At 38.9% G+C, this 14,462-nt stretch overlaps 1 protein-coding gene across 3 annotated transcripts in view; it reads left to right on the forward strand.

Annotated features, from left to right (window-relative positions):
* CRYBG3 (crystallin beta-gamma domain containing 3) overlaps positions 1 to 14,462 on the forward strand; it is a 130,232-nt gene that overhangs the window by 37,784 nt on the left and 77,986 nt on the right. For 2 of the 3 annotated variants that reach the window (XM_023238882.2, XM_023238883.2), the window contains one exon: positions 8,218 to 14,437. In XM_023238882.2, coding sequence (XP_023094650.2) covers positions 8,218 to 14,437 — 6,220 coding nt within the window. The remainder of the gene's footprint in view (positions 1 to 8,217; positions 14,438 to 14,462) is intronic. The other variant, XM_023238885.2, reaches the window with a different exon arrangement.

The raw sequence follows: 14,462 nt of genomic DNA on the forward strand, positions 1-14,462 counted from the left end.
CAGTAACAAATGATTTTAAAAAGTACAAAACTAAACTAGCTAAATATGACTTATTCTGTTTTGATGAGGAACCACTTTCTAAGCATGATAGCAATGGAAAGTATCAGGAAAGACCAGTAAACTGCATTACTTTAAAAAAATTTTTTTAATGTTTATTTATTTTTGAGAGAGAGAGAGCACAAGCAGAGGAGGGGCAGAGAGGGAGACACAGAATCCAAAGCAGACTTCAGGCTCCGAGCTGTGAGCACAGAGCCAGATGTGGGGCTCGAACCCATGAAACATGAGATCATGACCTGAGCTGAAGTCGGACGTTCAACCAACTGAGCCACCCAGGCACCCCAAGATTACTTTTTTTTAACGTTTATTTTGAGAGCAAGAAGAGCATGTGCACATCCCCCCGCCCCCCCTCTACACACACAAACACACGAGTGGAGGAGGGGCTCTGAGAGAGAAGAAAAGCAAAAGTCCCAAGCAGGCTCTGGGCTAGATCAAACTCATGAACTGAGAGGTCATGACCTGAGCTAAAATCAAGAGGCCACTTAACTGACTGAGCCAGCCAGGTGCCCCTGGATTACTTTTAATTTTCAAACTCCCTATGTCAAACAAAATAAACAGTGATACATTATATTGGCAAGTGAGAAAATTCGATACAAAAAGATGTCAGAGAATGCTTTAACTGATAAGCATTTTATTCAAAAAAATTTTTTGTATATATTTATTTTTGAGAGAGAAACAGTGTGAGCAGGTCAGGGGCAGAGAGAGAGGGAGAGAGAATCTACAAAGGCTCCAGACTCTGAGCCATCAGCACAGATCCCACTGATGCGGGGCTCAAACCCATGAACCTTGAGATCATGACCTGAGCCCGAGTTGGAAGCTTAACCAACTGAGCTGCTCAGGCGCCCCAGAGCTGATCAGCATTTTAGACACTAACTCAATAGGGACAAAAAAAGTGAAACAATATAAACAAAAATACAAACTGCTAATACATAAGTGGAAAAAGGTTTATTCTCACCAGCAATCAAGGAAATGCCAACTAAAATGGAATAACTTTTATAAAATTTTACTAAAATAAATGATATACTCTGTATTACTCAAAGTTGATAGAGCTGATGCTCCATATACAGTGATAGGAGTGGAGGCCATATTTTAGAGCAATATGTATCAAGCTTAGAAAGCTTATAGGTTATTTCTAATTATATAAGGAGGTGTTTACTGAAATATTATTTACAGGAACATATCATTGGAAATAAAAGTCCAACAGCAGAAAAATGGTTAAATTGGGGTACCTCGGTAATAAAGGATTGTCTAAAGGAGTTATTTCTAAAATGTGGTGGTTGGATTAGCAGCATCAACATCACCTGGGAATCATTAGAAATGCAAATTTTTTGATTCAGACCCACTAAATCAGAATTTCTGGGAGTGGTGCCCAGCAGTCTTCTAACAACCTCTCCAGATGACTTTTTGTACCAAAGTAATTTAAAGTGGTAAGGATTTTGAGGCTATTATGTGGAAATTATGTGGAATGGAAAGTTTGTGTTTTTTCTTTTTTTCTTGTTAATCCCCCCCTTTGGTTTTGATTAGTCGAGTTTATTTCTTTGGTACTGGACAGTAGAAAATGGAAGAGGTTGCCTTGCCTCTTATTTCTTGTTAGTAAAACCCTCCTTATTAATAGAATAATTGCTTATAGCCCGGGCACCTGGGTGGCTCAGTCAGTTAAGCATCCGACTCTTGATTTTAGTTCGGGTCATGATGTTATGGTTAGTGAGATCAAGCCCCATGTCAGGCTAGGCTCCATGCTGACAGTGCAGAGCCTGCTGGTGAGTCTCTCTCTCCCCCCCCCCCCCATCTGTCTGTCTGTCTGTCTCTCTCTCTCTCTCTCTCTGCCCCTCCCCTGCTCACATGTACGTGTATTCTCTCTCTCCCAAAAATAACTTTAAAAAAAAAAAAAAAAAAAAAAAAAGAATTGCTTAAGGCAGATACCAGAACCACCTCTGCAAAGCTTTTTTCTTGACTGAGATACAAGCCTCCTCTGGCCCAGCTCCAGAAGTCTTACAAATTATCAGGTATAGAATTGCAGGTTAGTGACTTCCTACTGTCACATGTCAATTTAAGAATTGACATACCATTTTTGTTAATAGTTTATTTTGACAATATGATTAAGGACTACTTATAACTAATTTTAGATATTTAAATAATATATATGGAAAAGATATTTACTAATAATTTTGAGACTGCATTATAAGTATTAAAGTTGTTTTAGTTTTGTGAAATGAATTTACTAAAAGCAAGGATATATTTAATTTTTTATTGCGATCATGAGAATATTCCAAATATAAAATGTTATTTAAAATTAAGAGTTGCTGATGCATAATTAATAAACCTTGTATATAAGAATCTCTGAAGGTAAGAAAGAGAGTGTTATTGAAGCCCAAGTTAGAACAGCTGCCTGGGAAGCACACTCTTCACAGGGAAGAAAGTGCTCTGGGTGATAAACAGTTTTTACAGGGTTATATATGTTTTTACATCTTATGAAAGCTCAAAAGATTATAGACTAGTGTATAAGCAGGAATCACAAGTTTTAAGGTCAAGGAATACAGGGAATAGGAGCATTGATCAATAGGAGCATTGATCAAGGAATGCAGGGAATAGGAGCATTGGTTTTCTGTTAGGCAACTCATTTATAAAATCAGTATACAGTGTATGCTTGGTGAGCCATAAATCAGGCTTTTGGTTTAAACAAAGTTAGTGTACAGTCAGGCTGACTTAGAAATCTAGAATGGCTCTCCTTCTAGCTCAGGCCTTTGGAGAGTGTTTTCTCTCATTAGAGTCTACACTTCTGAAATCGGTAGGAGATTTCAGTGTCACACAAAATTTCAATTTTTTTATAACTTCAATTTTTTAATTAACTAAAGGTTTTGCATCATCTTTCTCATGTAAAAATGCCCCTACTTTTTTTTCTCTGTAGGTCTTTTATAATCAGAGTGTACTAAAAAGGGCTAGTAGCTTAATTTACACAAGTTTATAAAATAATCTGTGCTGTATAATGCTGTCCATTACTATAATATCAAGCATACTTTTTAAGTCGCTATTAATTACAGTTTTCAAAATTTAGGTAAGTTATTAACTATAATTTGAAGTGTGTTCAGAAAAAAATCCTGCTCAAAAGTTATAAATTATTTCATTTCACTTAATTAAAAATAATAAACAGCTTTGTAATTGTTTTTATGTTGACTATGCCAATTTCATTTTTAACATCCATAAAGCCTTTCATTAAACCTGTTTGGTGACAACTTTTAGATTGTTTTCCATACATTAACTTACGCCTTCATTGCAGTTTATTAGGAAACTACTTCACTGTTGGGTTGAAATCTTTAAAAAGTTTAAGTTCTATGATTTTTATGTTTTCAACAGATTCATACCCATCATGAAAAAATTTTCTGTCAAAGCTTTATTGTGATTTAAAAAAAAATTGCTGGATTCACAGCTTTTCTTTATACGGAAAAGTTAAAAGCCTTTCCTATTATGAGAGAAGATATTCTTAACTGTAATTTGAAAGGAAATCTATCTTAATGCTGAGAAGGTAGCTTAATCATACTGTCTTAAAGTGAGTTAGATACTTTGCTCTAAGGCTGTTATTTTTAGGCTATTATTTAGGATTTCCTTTGAAGAATGACAAATGTCTGGTTGACCTTTGAAATATCAGGAATATCAAATATATACAGAAAAGAGTATAGCTGTGTTTGGTACCTGGAGGCTTAATAAATCTTTACATGATAGGTAGGTATATCTTGGGCTAAAATGCATAAAACCTTTTCACATTTCCAATATGTACATATGTCTACTTCTTTAAATATTTGAAATGTCTAGGTATGTTACTTTGTTCTTGCTCTCCTTTTTTTTTTTTTTTTTTTTTGGTTTGGGCACAGTGTATTTTATTGGTGGTATATGACAAAGTTCAGGGGCCTGGGATGGAAACATCAACGCCAAGGTCATGACAGTCTCTGTAAGTTGGGGCTGGGCTGGGGCAAGGACTCCCTAGCAGCTGAGGGCTTCTCTCTTCCTCTTGTGCTCTTAATAGAGCTTGTGGTTCAGAGGGCTCTTACTCCTTGAATTGGAGGCCATGTGGACCATAAGATCCACCATTGGTTTCTGTAGCTAAATTCATTGTTGTACCAGGAAATGAGCTTGATAAAGTAGTCATTGAGGTCAATGCCAATCCCAGCATCAAAGATGGAAGGGTGGGGATTACTGTTAAATTTGCAGGAGATAATCTTGCAGTATCTGCTTCACTGTCTTCTTGATATCCTTGTATTTGGCAGCTTTTTCCAGGTGTCAAGTCATATCCGTAACTGACCTATTAGGGATAAGGACACATAACGGCATTCCAGTGAGCTTTCCACTTGGCCTCAGGTATGGCCTTGCCCACCACCTTGACAGTGCCAATAGAAGCAGGGATGACGTTCTGGGCAGCCCCTTGGCCATCACACCACAGCTTCACAAAGGGGCTGTCAGTCTGCCAGCTGGCACTGATGGCATCAGCTGTGGTCACGAGTCCCTCCACTATGCCAAAGTTGCTATGGATGACCTGGGCCAGAGGGGCCAAGCAGCTGGTGGGGTAGAAGGCATTGCTGACCATCTTGAGGGATTTGTCCTGCTTCTGATGGTTCACCCTCCTCACAAACATGAGGGCATCAACAGAAGGGGCAGAGACAATGACCCTCTTGGCTTCATCCTTTGAGTGAACCCCAGCCTTCTCCTTGGTGGTAAAGACACTAGTAGACTCCACAACATGTTCAGCACTAGCATCACTCAGTTTGCTGTTGCCAGGATCTCACTCCTGGAAGGTGGAGATGGACTTTGCTGACAAATTTCCCATTCTCAGCCTTGACTGTACCATTGAGTTTGACATGGGTGAAGTCATACCAGAATATGTAGACCATGTAATTGAGGTCAACAAATTGGTGGCAACAGTATCAACTTTGCCAGACTTAAAAAGTAGCCCTTGTGATCAGACACCAGTACAGCCAAATCCATTTACTCCAACCTTCACCATCAAGTCTCAGGGATGCAGCTGGCACTGTTCAAGAAAATGTGGCTGTCTGTCAAATGGAGAGGAGCAGAGAGCCTGTCTTACTTGGTTCTTACTATTGTTAGGATCATATTAACTTTGGTTGTGTAGGATAAGCTGTAGATCCCATGGACAATTTATATAATATGTGTAATTAATACTCCATTTTCTCTGTGCAGCTTATAAAATTTTAATTTTCCATCTTCAGATTTTATTTTTAAAGTTACATGTTTTTGATATTTCCATTTTCTATTTTATTTACCAGGCAAAAACTTAACAATTAAAGGACAGTTTTATATTCTTATACTATCCAATTATGGAGACTCAACTGCAACCTGAGAAAGAATGCTGTAGAAAATAGACTACATTGGTGACATGACTAATCTTTTAAAAAGAGGGAGTGTAGCTCATCAGTACCCGACACAACTAATTACAGTACACGAAGCTAGGCTTGAAACTTTGATGTTCAGTGCTTTAAACATGATTATATAGTTGTTTAGTATAAGCAATGTATGTTTTAGTTTCAAGCATGTAACATTTCCACCAGGTGCTACAGGAGATTATCTGGTTACAAATTTAAACTAGTTCATATAAATCAATGTAATCATTTTAGTTGAAAGTACCCAGAAAATCCTAAAAAATGGAGAAAATGATTCTCCTCACCCCTGAAAGGACTCCAAAACTACCAAAAGGCATTATTACAGTGAGTTGACATTTAATGGATTTTTTGTATATGGTTTATAGAAGACCTTTTAGATCAAAAGGTGCATTAGGATTGATGCAGGATAAAATGTCTTGAGGTCTTTTTAGGAGGGAGTTGGTAGGAAGAGAATGTCAGTTTACTTAAATTGAATTCTGATTCCTATATCATTTCATATTTCTTTGGAATCATGTACATTTGTGTATCCATATCTTCAGAATTATTTTATTGATCTTTTGAAGGAAAAAATATTGCAGCCTGTTGAGAGTAGATTTTAAATATTAAACATTAAAGCTTTGAAAGAAAAACTGACCAAAAATTTCTTGTCATTTATTCGGGCTTCTCGATCTTCACATGTTGCTCTGAAGGCTCTTGTGTTTTCTGATTAATTAATGTATTTTGATATCAGACTTCACCAATAACGTTACTTTACCTGTACTGTAAAGTACGATGTATTTTTCTCTTCTTGTATGTTTTCACAGGCAATTACCTTATTCGTTTTTGAGTTTGTTTCGTAATAAGTCTTTGATCTAGCCTGACACTCATTCTGGAGCTAAAACTACTTTCATAAGGCAAAGCTTTTTCCCTAGTCATCTTGCTTAGCTGCTTTGTAATGGACAGTAAAAACATGCATGTAACCAATACAAGTTTTCACAATAGTGGTGGATTGGATTTCAGGGACCAGCAATTATATAGATTGAAATACATTATTTCAGCTAAAATTCAAGAAATATGTGAGGGGCACAGTTCATAAAAATTTGACCTGTCCGAAGAGGTTTACCATCTGTTTTATCGCGTAAATGAGTCTAGTGTTCTTAATGTTACTGCTTTAAAGCAGAGGAGTAAAAGCATTATTTAGATATTGGAATACTGGTGGCTGGATTTCTTATTCATGTGGGTTCTACAATGTTTTGTTAATTATATGTTTAATCTGAAAAAAATTGAACATCAAATATTTCTGCCATACATTTTTAGTGTTAGGATACTAAAATGAGCCTAGAGTTCAGAATTTAAAACACTTTTATATAATCGATAATAGTGAAGGCAGTCTGGAATAAATCACACACTAAGCACTTACTATCATTGCTTTATTTTAGTCATTCCCCCCAAAAGTTGTAAATATGTACCATTTGCCAAATTTTGTGGGGGGCATTTAAAAATGTAAAAATGGTTAAGACACAGTGCCTTCCTTCAAATAGCCACAAGGCAAGTGGGGAAAATGCATTAAGTGCCTAGATCTTTATAATCTGATATGGCAAATTCTGCGCTCAAGGTTCTTTGCACCCACAGATCAGAGGCTAACTGCCCGTGTTAGCAGGAAAGGGGCGCTGGGATCTGTTTGTTCTGGAGATGACTTGTGAACTTAGTCTCAGAAGACATTGGAGTTTCTCTCTGGGGCTGGGATTTAAGGGAAGAGAATGGTGTGTGTCCAGGGCTATTAAGCAGTATCAGATAGCATGAGAACTCCCAGCGAAAGATTCTTCAAAGGAAGTTGGATGCTGAGAGTTTCTGGAATTTTATGCTGGGGCTGAGAAGAAGTAGAGAACTTTTACTAGAAGTCTCTTTTGATTCCTACACTTACCCAAGCAGTTTTATGCTACAGAAATTGAATATTTGAAGAACTTAACACAAGAGCATTTTTAAGGCAATTCTGTCATTGAGTTAACAAATACATGCTGAGTGCTTGATGTGAGTTAGACATCTTACCAGTTGTTTTCCTTTAAAAGTTCTCCCCCTATGTGCTTGAAGTTGCCGTTCAAATTTACATCCAAGAGTAAAGGAAGAGAAGCTTACTGTGGTGCTCTAATATGGTGGACAAATCAGTGACATATCCATGAACTTGTGCCAGCATGAGGCACATAAGGCAGTGTGGTTCCTTCCAGTCAAACACTCTTTGAGATTGTAACTAAAACCCAAGCCTTGGACTTGTCAGCCCACATTCTGTCTGGTAACTACTGTGAGAGAGATGTAGGTAATCAGGTAAGAGGGAATGGTTTTGGAGCACCTGGCTTTCTCAGTCCGTTAAGTGTCTGACTTCAGCTCAGGTCATGATCTCACGGTTCGTGAGTTTGAGCTCTGTGCTGACAGCTCAGAGCCTGGAGCCTGCTTCCAATTCTGTGTCTCCTTCTCTCTGTGCTTTTCCCCGGCTCACACTCTGTCTCTGTCTTCCAAAAATGAATAGAAATGTTGAAAAAAAAAATCTTTAAAAAGGAATGGTTGTAAGGAGCTCAAACATTCATGTGCCTTGATGTTCATGTGTTCCTTGTCAAATCTTCATTATTTTTAGTAAAGACAGGTTTACCTAAAACATTTTAGGATTTCCTTCTCCAGTTGAATACTTATTAGGAGTAGGAGTATTTGAAAGATATACTTTATCATAACTTCTAGGATTACTGTTAAGTGTTACTAACTATATTTCATGATACTATTGGGCTCTTTCTTTTTACAGACAACTGGATAATAATCCAGAGAGGCCTTCCGTAACATATGCAACATATCGAGGCCCCAGACAAATTAGGAAATATTTGAAGCACCAGAATGCATTGGAAACTGTGAATCCCTTGGACAGAGAAAATGAAAGTTCTGACTCTAGTACAAGCATCCATATTGGCCCTGGAAGTGACATTGAGGCTAGGATGGTGTCGTTGTTGTCATCAGCTAGTACAGACATATCTGTGAAAGGACATTTGCTTGAAGGCCTGTTAGAAGACTCTGATTGTAGCAAAATAAATGTTAACACAGAAAACCATCTGACAAACCATTTAGAATTGCCCAATACTGCTGCTTCGACGAATGTGTTAAATAAAAATGATCCTGGGGGACCTGTGAGAAGTAGGTCATCCCCTTCTTCTGTGACTAACTTCAGCTCCACTGCCAGTGAATCTGACTCACGACACCATTTAAGTTGTGCACCAGTTTCTCAGACTGACAGAAATTTGGTATGCTCAGCATTGTTTACAGGAAGTAACAGTAGCAGAGTTCCTTGCAGTGCAGATTTTCAGGGGATAACTACAGCGGAAACTACAATAAAGGAAGACAGCTCAGTGATGAGTGATGGGACATGGGTGCAAAGAGAAGCACGTGTTGAGCATGAGAGCCCTGCTGTTTCTGACTGCTCTTCTAGTAAACCTGATGGGAGTGACACTACCAAACAGGGCAGTGCAGATTTGCTGAGTCCAAATAAGTCAATTATGCATGAAGATCTGCAGTTGCCAGAGAGTAAGTGTTCTGACAAGCAAGCTGTTGATAACTCAGCCAAGCAGGCTGCCAGTCATATCAGCACCACGGCTCTTCAGAGACATGCTGTGACAGACACAGAACCTGTAAATGAAGGAAATAGACTGTCTTCCCAAGACTCACAAAAAAATTTGGCTGCTACAAAAATCAGACAAGAAACAGAAAGCACCTTGGTTAGTGAACCCACAACTTCAAGTCACGTAAAAGCTCCAGAAGGTACAATTGAGCCACTACCCAAAGATATTGACCAGTTGTTTGTAACGGAACCCAAAAGGTCCAGTTTTAGGCCACAAGGCAAAATGCCTCATGTGGTTAGAATAAATCAAAACAACCCTGCCTCCGGGGAACACATCAGCCAATCAGCAGTTGTAGCGTGCTTAGAAAACAGAATATCCCCTAAGCTGAATTTTGAACCTAACAGAAATCACATTTCAGAATCTCATCTGGACTCTGAGAGTCTTCAACAAACCAAAGTATCACCTGATGTCAGAACATCTCTTATCCTTGACAGTACAAAGTCAGATTTCAGTATTTCATCTCCTACATTTGTTTCCAGGGTTGGTATGCTGAGCAAGTTAGATACTCCTGTTACAAAGGATGAGTGTTCTGTGCTCACTGAAACTGGGGATGTCAGCATTGTTGGTATTTCCAGTCCGCCTGGTAAATGTCAAGAAGAAAATGTGGCAAATCGTGTTGAGGCAATAAACGGGAACGGTACTCCTGCTTGTCTTCATCTGGAGCATGGATCTGCAACTCTTGAATCCAAGGAAGTTCTTCCGAAAGGTGAAAAATGCCAGGTTGGAGTTGACTCGAGATTGGAGTGTGAAAGCCTCTCTGAGGACAACAGTTCCATTTCACCTCAAGGCCCTGCTAAAGCAGAATTGATGTGTTCAAACGCTAGAGCAAGTAAGAGCACTACAGAGAAGTCTGGTTCTCTTTCCTTGGAAACCAAACCTGACATTGCGAAAATTTTATCAAAGGTGGAAGCTGATGGTCAGAACGGTGTTCCTGTTGAGTTGCATTCTGTAAGAGAAGAAACTGTAGCCATCTCCAAGATCACTGTTTCCCAAACAGAGCCTAGAGATATTTCTCAGGATAAGATTTCTTCTCCATTTGAAGTTACAGATGTGTCAGGAAAGCTTATTTTATCAGAATTAACTTCCCTAGAGTCTGAACAGGACAAAAGTTTTCAATCAGTGGATCATGAGGAGATTAAAGAGAATTGTCAGACTGAGGTATCTCTTCCTGCCTCCAAATATCAAGGTTTTCCGGAAACAGAGGCAAAAGCCTTAGTTTATCCTCCTGCTTTTTCCAAAGGTAATATATCTGAGATTTTACCTCCTGTTCATGACAAAAAAGCTACTAGGCAAATGACACAGAATTATGAGGCCAATACCTATGTGATTCATCAACCTTCACATATTTTTGAGACTAGAAAGATTTCTGGTTTCTCAGAAATGGCAAAATTCAACTCAACTAGTGCTTCCCCACAATTCCAAGAAGCTGACAGCACACAAGTAAATTCACCTTTTCTGGAATCTGATAAAAGTTTGGGGAAAAATGCTTTTGTATCTGAGAATTCACACTTTCACAATGTTCCTGTGCTGAAATCAGAAAAGAAAGCCTTATCTCACAGAAAAAAAGAGAATACTCATTCCCTAAGTGGTAGTATTGATAGTGTGTCTTCCTCTGGTAGCTCTGAAGAAGTTAGCATGGTTTTAAGTTCACATAGTCACCAAAATAATTCCAGTTCTGTAAAAGTTACCATAGATGCCACACATGAAGGTGCCTCTTTAACTAACCTGCTGCGCCCTAATAGCCCTTATTTGGAATTTGAAACATCTGTCCCAACAGGGGCGGAAGTGACCCCTTTTCAAGAACATTTTGGGACTCCTACTGGGAAGGTGTCTCTCGATTTCCCAACTGCTGCCCAATTTGATAATCCCATGGAAGCAGAGACTGGAGCAGTTGCTGGGGCTCCGACGTCAGTTAACAGCTCAAGCCAGCAGTGTTCTGAAGCCTCTGCTGAGCACACAGAAGCAAGGAGAAGAGTCCATGACCAACTTTTGGACCTCAAAAGTGGTTTAGTTAAAAAGGCTGATACATTGATTGGTGAAATTTTTGTTTCTGTCAGGGAAGAATTAAAATCCACACACATAGTTGATACCTGCCAAGAGCATATAGCCATAGATGGCATAATGAATTCAGGTACTCTGAAAGAAGATGTTCCTGAGAAAAACTCCTCAGAAGTGACACTGGCAGGGATCCAGCTAACAGAGCATTTGGAAGAGCAGGGCATGGAAAACAGGTCAGATGTCCCAGGGGAAGAAAAGGTCTGTGTTTCGCTTACAGCTGGTGAGAAGAGTCTCCTTTTTGATTCTGATAGAATGAATTTATCTTGTTTGTTAGAAGATCAAGCTAGGGAATTAGTCAATGAGATTATTTTTTCAGCCCAAGAAAATTTGGCAAATGATGCTTTTGAAGATACTGAGGATACCTGGGATTCTGAACTTCAGGCTAATACTTCACAAATTCTGAACAGTGATAGTGTTAAGCCGCATGATACATTAAGGGATTTCTTGGTGTCTGAACAGGCAGTAAATCAAAGCACATGTGAAATTAATGAAAATAAAATATTAGGTAGGTTCTTCTCTGTAAGTAACTTAGTTAAGGACGCAGAGTCAATTAAAGGAAGAGAAATTGTTCTCTACCAAGAATCCCCACTTTCTGGAAATAGAGCTGGACAGGCTGATAGGATAAATTTGTGGGAATCAGATGCTGTTTTACTAGCTGAAGATACACCCCATAAAGGGTTAGATGATAAGGTAAAAACACATTTATTTTTCAAAGAGGACTCTAAAGATAAAGTGGAAATAGCGTGTATGGATAATCACAAAACAGGGACAGAGGATACAAGAACTCTTGTATTAAATTTCAAATGGCCTCCATTTGCAAATGATGACATCCATGTACCCGGGACATCCAAGAACAGTTTTTCTGATAGTCTTGTGTGTATATCTGAAAAAGGCTTGCCAGGACAGAGTAATAAAAACACACTCTTTACAATGTCAGAAGTAGGGAAAGTACACAAGAAAGATATGGAAGTAAATATAAGAAAAATGGAGCTTAGATCTCCCATGTTAGAATTGGAAAAAAACAAAAAGGATGCTGAATTGAATATTATGAAATATGAGGCAGCCCCTCCTATGTTAGAAATGGGAAGAGCACATAAAAAGGATGCCAAATTAAATGTGATAAAAACTGAGCCAACAGCTGACATTTTTAAAGTGGGAGAAATACACCAAGTGGATGCTGAGAGGTATATTGAAAAAACTGAGGGATTACCTGCCATTTTAGGAATGAAAAAAGCTTATAAAATGAGGGATATCGAAGGAAATCTTGGCAAAACTGACATGATGCCTATTATTTCAGAAGTGAAAAATACCTACCAAAAAGATGCTGAGGTAATTACTGGAAAGACTGAAGTGATGCCTGCCACATTAGAAATGGAAAATATTTACCAAAAGGATGCTGAAGGGGATATTGCAAAGACTGAGGTGATACCTGTTGCATTAGAATTACAAAATATTTACCAAAAGCATGCTGAAGGTGATGTTGGCAAGACCGGGATGACCTCAGTTATGTCAGAAATGGAAAATGTCTACCAAAAAGACTTTGAGGGGGTTACCGAAAAGGCTGAAGTGATCCCTGCCACGTTAGAAATGGAAGATATTTACCCAGAGGATGGTGAAGAGGATATCACAGAGACTGAGGTGATACCTGTTACATTAGAAATGGAAAATATTTACCTAAGTGATGCTGATCTGGACAAAACTGAGGTTATGCCCATTACGTTAGAAGTGGTAAATGTCTACGAAAAAGATGCTGAGGGCATCACTGAAAAGACTGGAAGACCTTTGTTGGAAATATCTTACCAGAAGGATGCTGGAGAGGGTATTAGGAAAACTGAAATGGTACCTTTAGTGTTAGAAGTGAAGGAAGCACACAAGAAGGCAGTCCCTGCCGCCTTAGAAGTGGAAAGGGCATGTAAGACAGAGGATAAAGAGGCAGTTGGAATGAGTGTGTCTATGCCCTCTCCAAGAGAAATGGAAAGACTGTCTCCAGAAGATTCTGATGAGGCTATCAGGAAACACAAAGTAGTATCTACAGTGGTAAATGTTAAGAAAACCTATGGAACAGGTCTGGAATTGCCTATTACACAAGCAGAGGCTGTGCCTCCCATATTTGAAGCCGAAAAAACATCCCAAGAGCCTGGTGGAGAGAGTGTTGGAGAAATAGAGAAAGGACCCCCTGAGAGAAAGGAAGGCTTGATAGCGTGTGACAACAGACTAGCCTCATATTTCAGGGGATATGAATCACCTACATTAAGCAAGGATTATGAAGGCTACCCAGCTTTAGCAGTGCCGGATTTTCGACCCAAGGATACCATGGGAAAGCTAGACAAAAGAACATCTGTTACTGCAGTAGATAACCAAATAAGAGATGATAATTATAGTGATGAAAAAGAAGAATCTAATTTAGCCTTCATTTCTCAGGATGAACAAGAAAATTCTTCCTTTACTATATTATATGACGAACCCCTTCAAGATGAGGACAGGTGTGCTACCCCAGAAGTAAGAACACACACTCTGCTGTTTCCTGATACATCTACTGACAGCATGCCTGTAGTCACATGCGAGAGGTCTGAGAGCAGAACTGACCTCGTCCATCATTTTGAAAAGGACACTAAATTAGGTGAGACATTTGATAGTGATAGTTCAGAATCATTCTTATCAGTGGAGGCCAAAAGGTACAAAATTTATCCCTTAGCTTTGTCTCCCATTTATGAGGATGACAGCTCTCAGGAGGACATTCTGTCCAGCGAGGTCTCACCTGGTCACCATGGCTCCACAAAATCAAGAGAGAATGCAAACCAGCCCTCTTCTGTTTTATCCCTTCTCCAGTCAGTATCAGAGCGTTTAAAGATGAATTTTGATGAAGACAGACAGGGGATAGAGGCAGAGGAGGAGGAGGAGGAGGAGGAGAGGGAGGAACCATTACATAAAGGAAGCCTGAGACCTAGGAGGAAGGAAACCATTACTTTGAAGCTGCCAGACCCTTCCATCACGTTTTATCCTGATGATGACCAGGAAAGGACTGGAATCTCTAAGAATTCATACGTAATGTCAAATGAACCTACTACCTCTAATCCTCAAGTTGGTCTGTGGCCAGAAAAGGCTTCATTTCTACAAAAATCTGACCTTACTTCTAAACTACATTCTTCTTTAAAGAGTGCTTATCATCAGTATTTGCATACTTCCAAAACCCACTCCTCAGACAAAGGAGCCAGATTTGGTGGACTTTTTCAGGAACCAGTGTCAAAATATTTCCGTGCTCAGGACATCTCAGGCAGATTAAGCCCATTCACAGAGGTAAGTTATTTTGATTATTAACAAA

Source organism: Felis catus, chromosome C2 (assembly GCF_018350175.1).
Source record: "Felis catus isolate Fca126 chromosome C2, F.catus_Fca126_mat1.0, whole genome shotgun sequence".
Lineage (NCBI taxonomy): Eukaryota > Metazoa > Chordata > Mammalia > Carnivora > Felidae > Felis > Felis catus.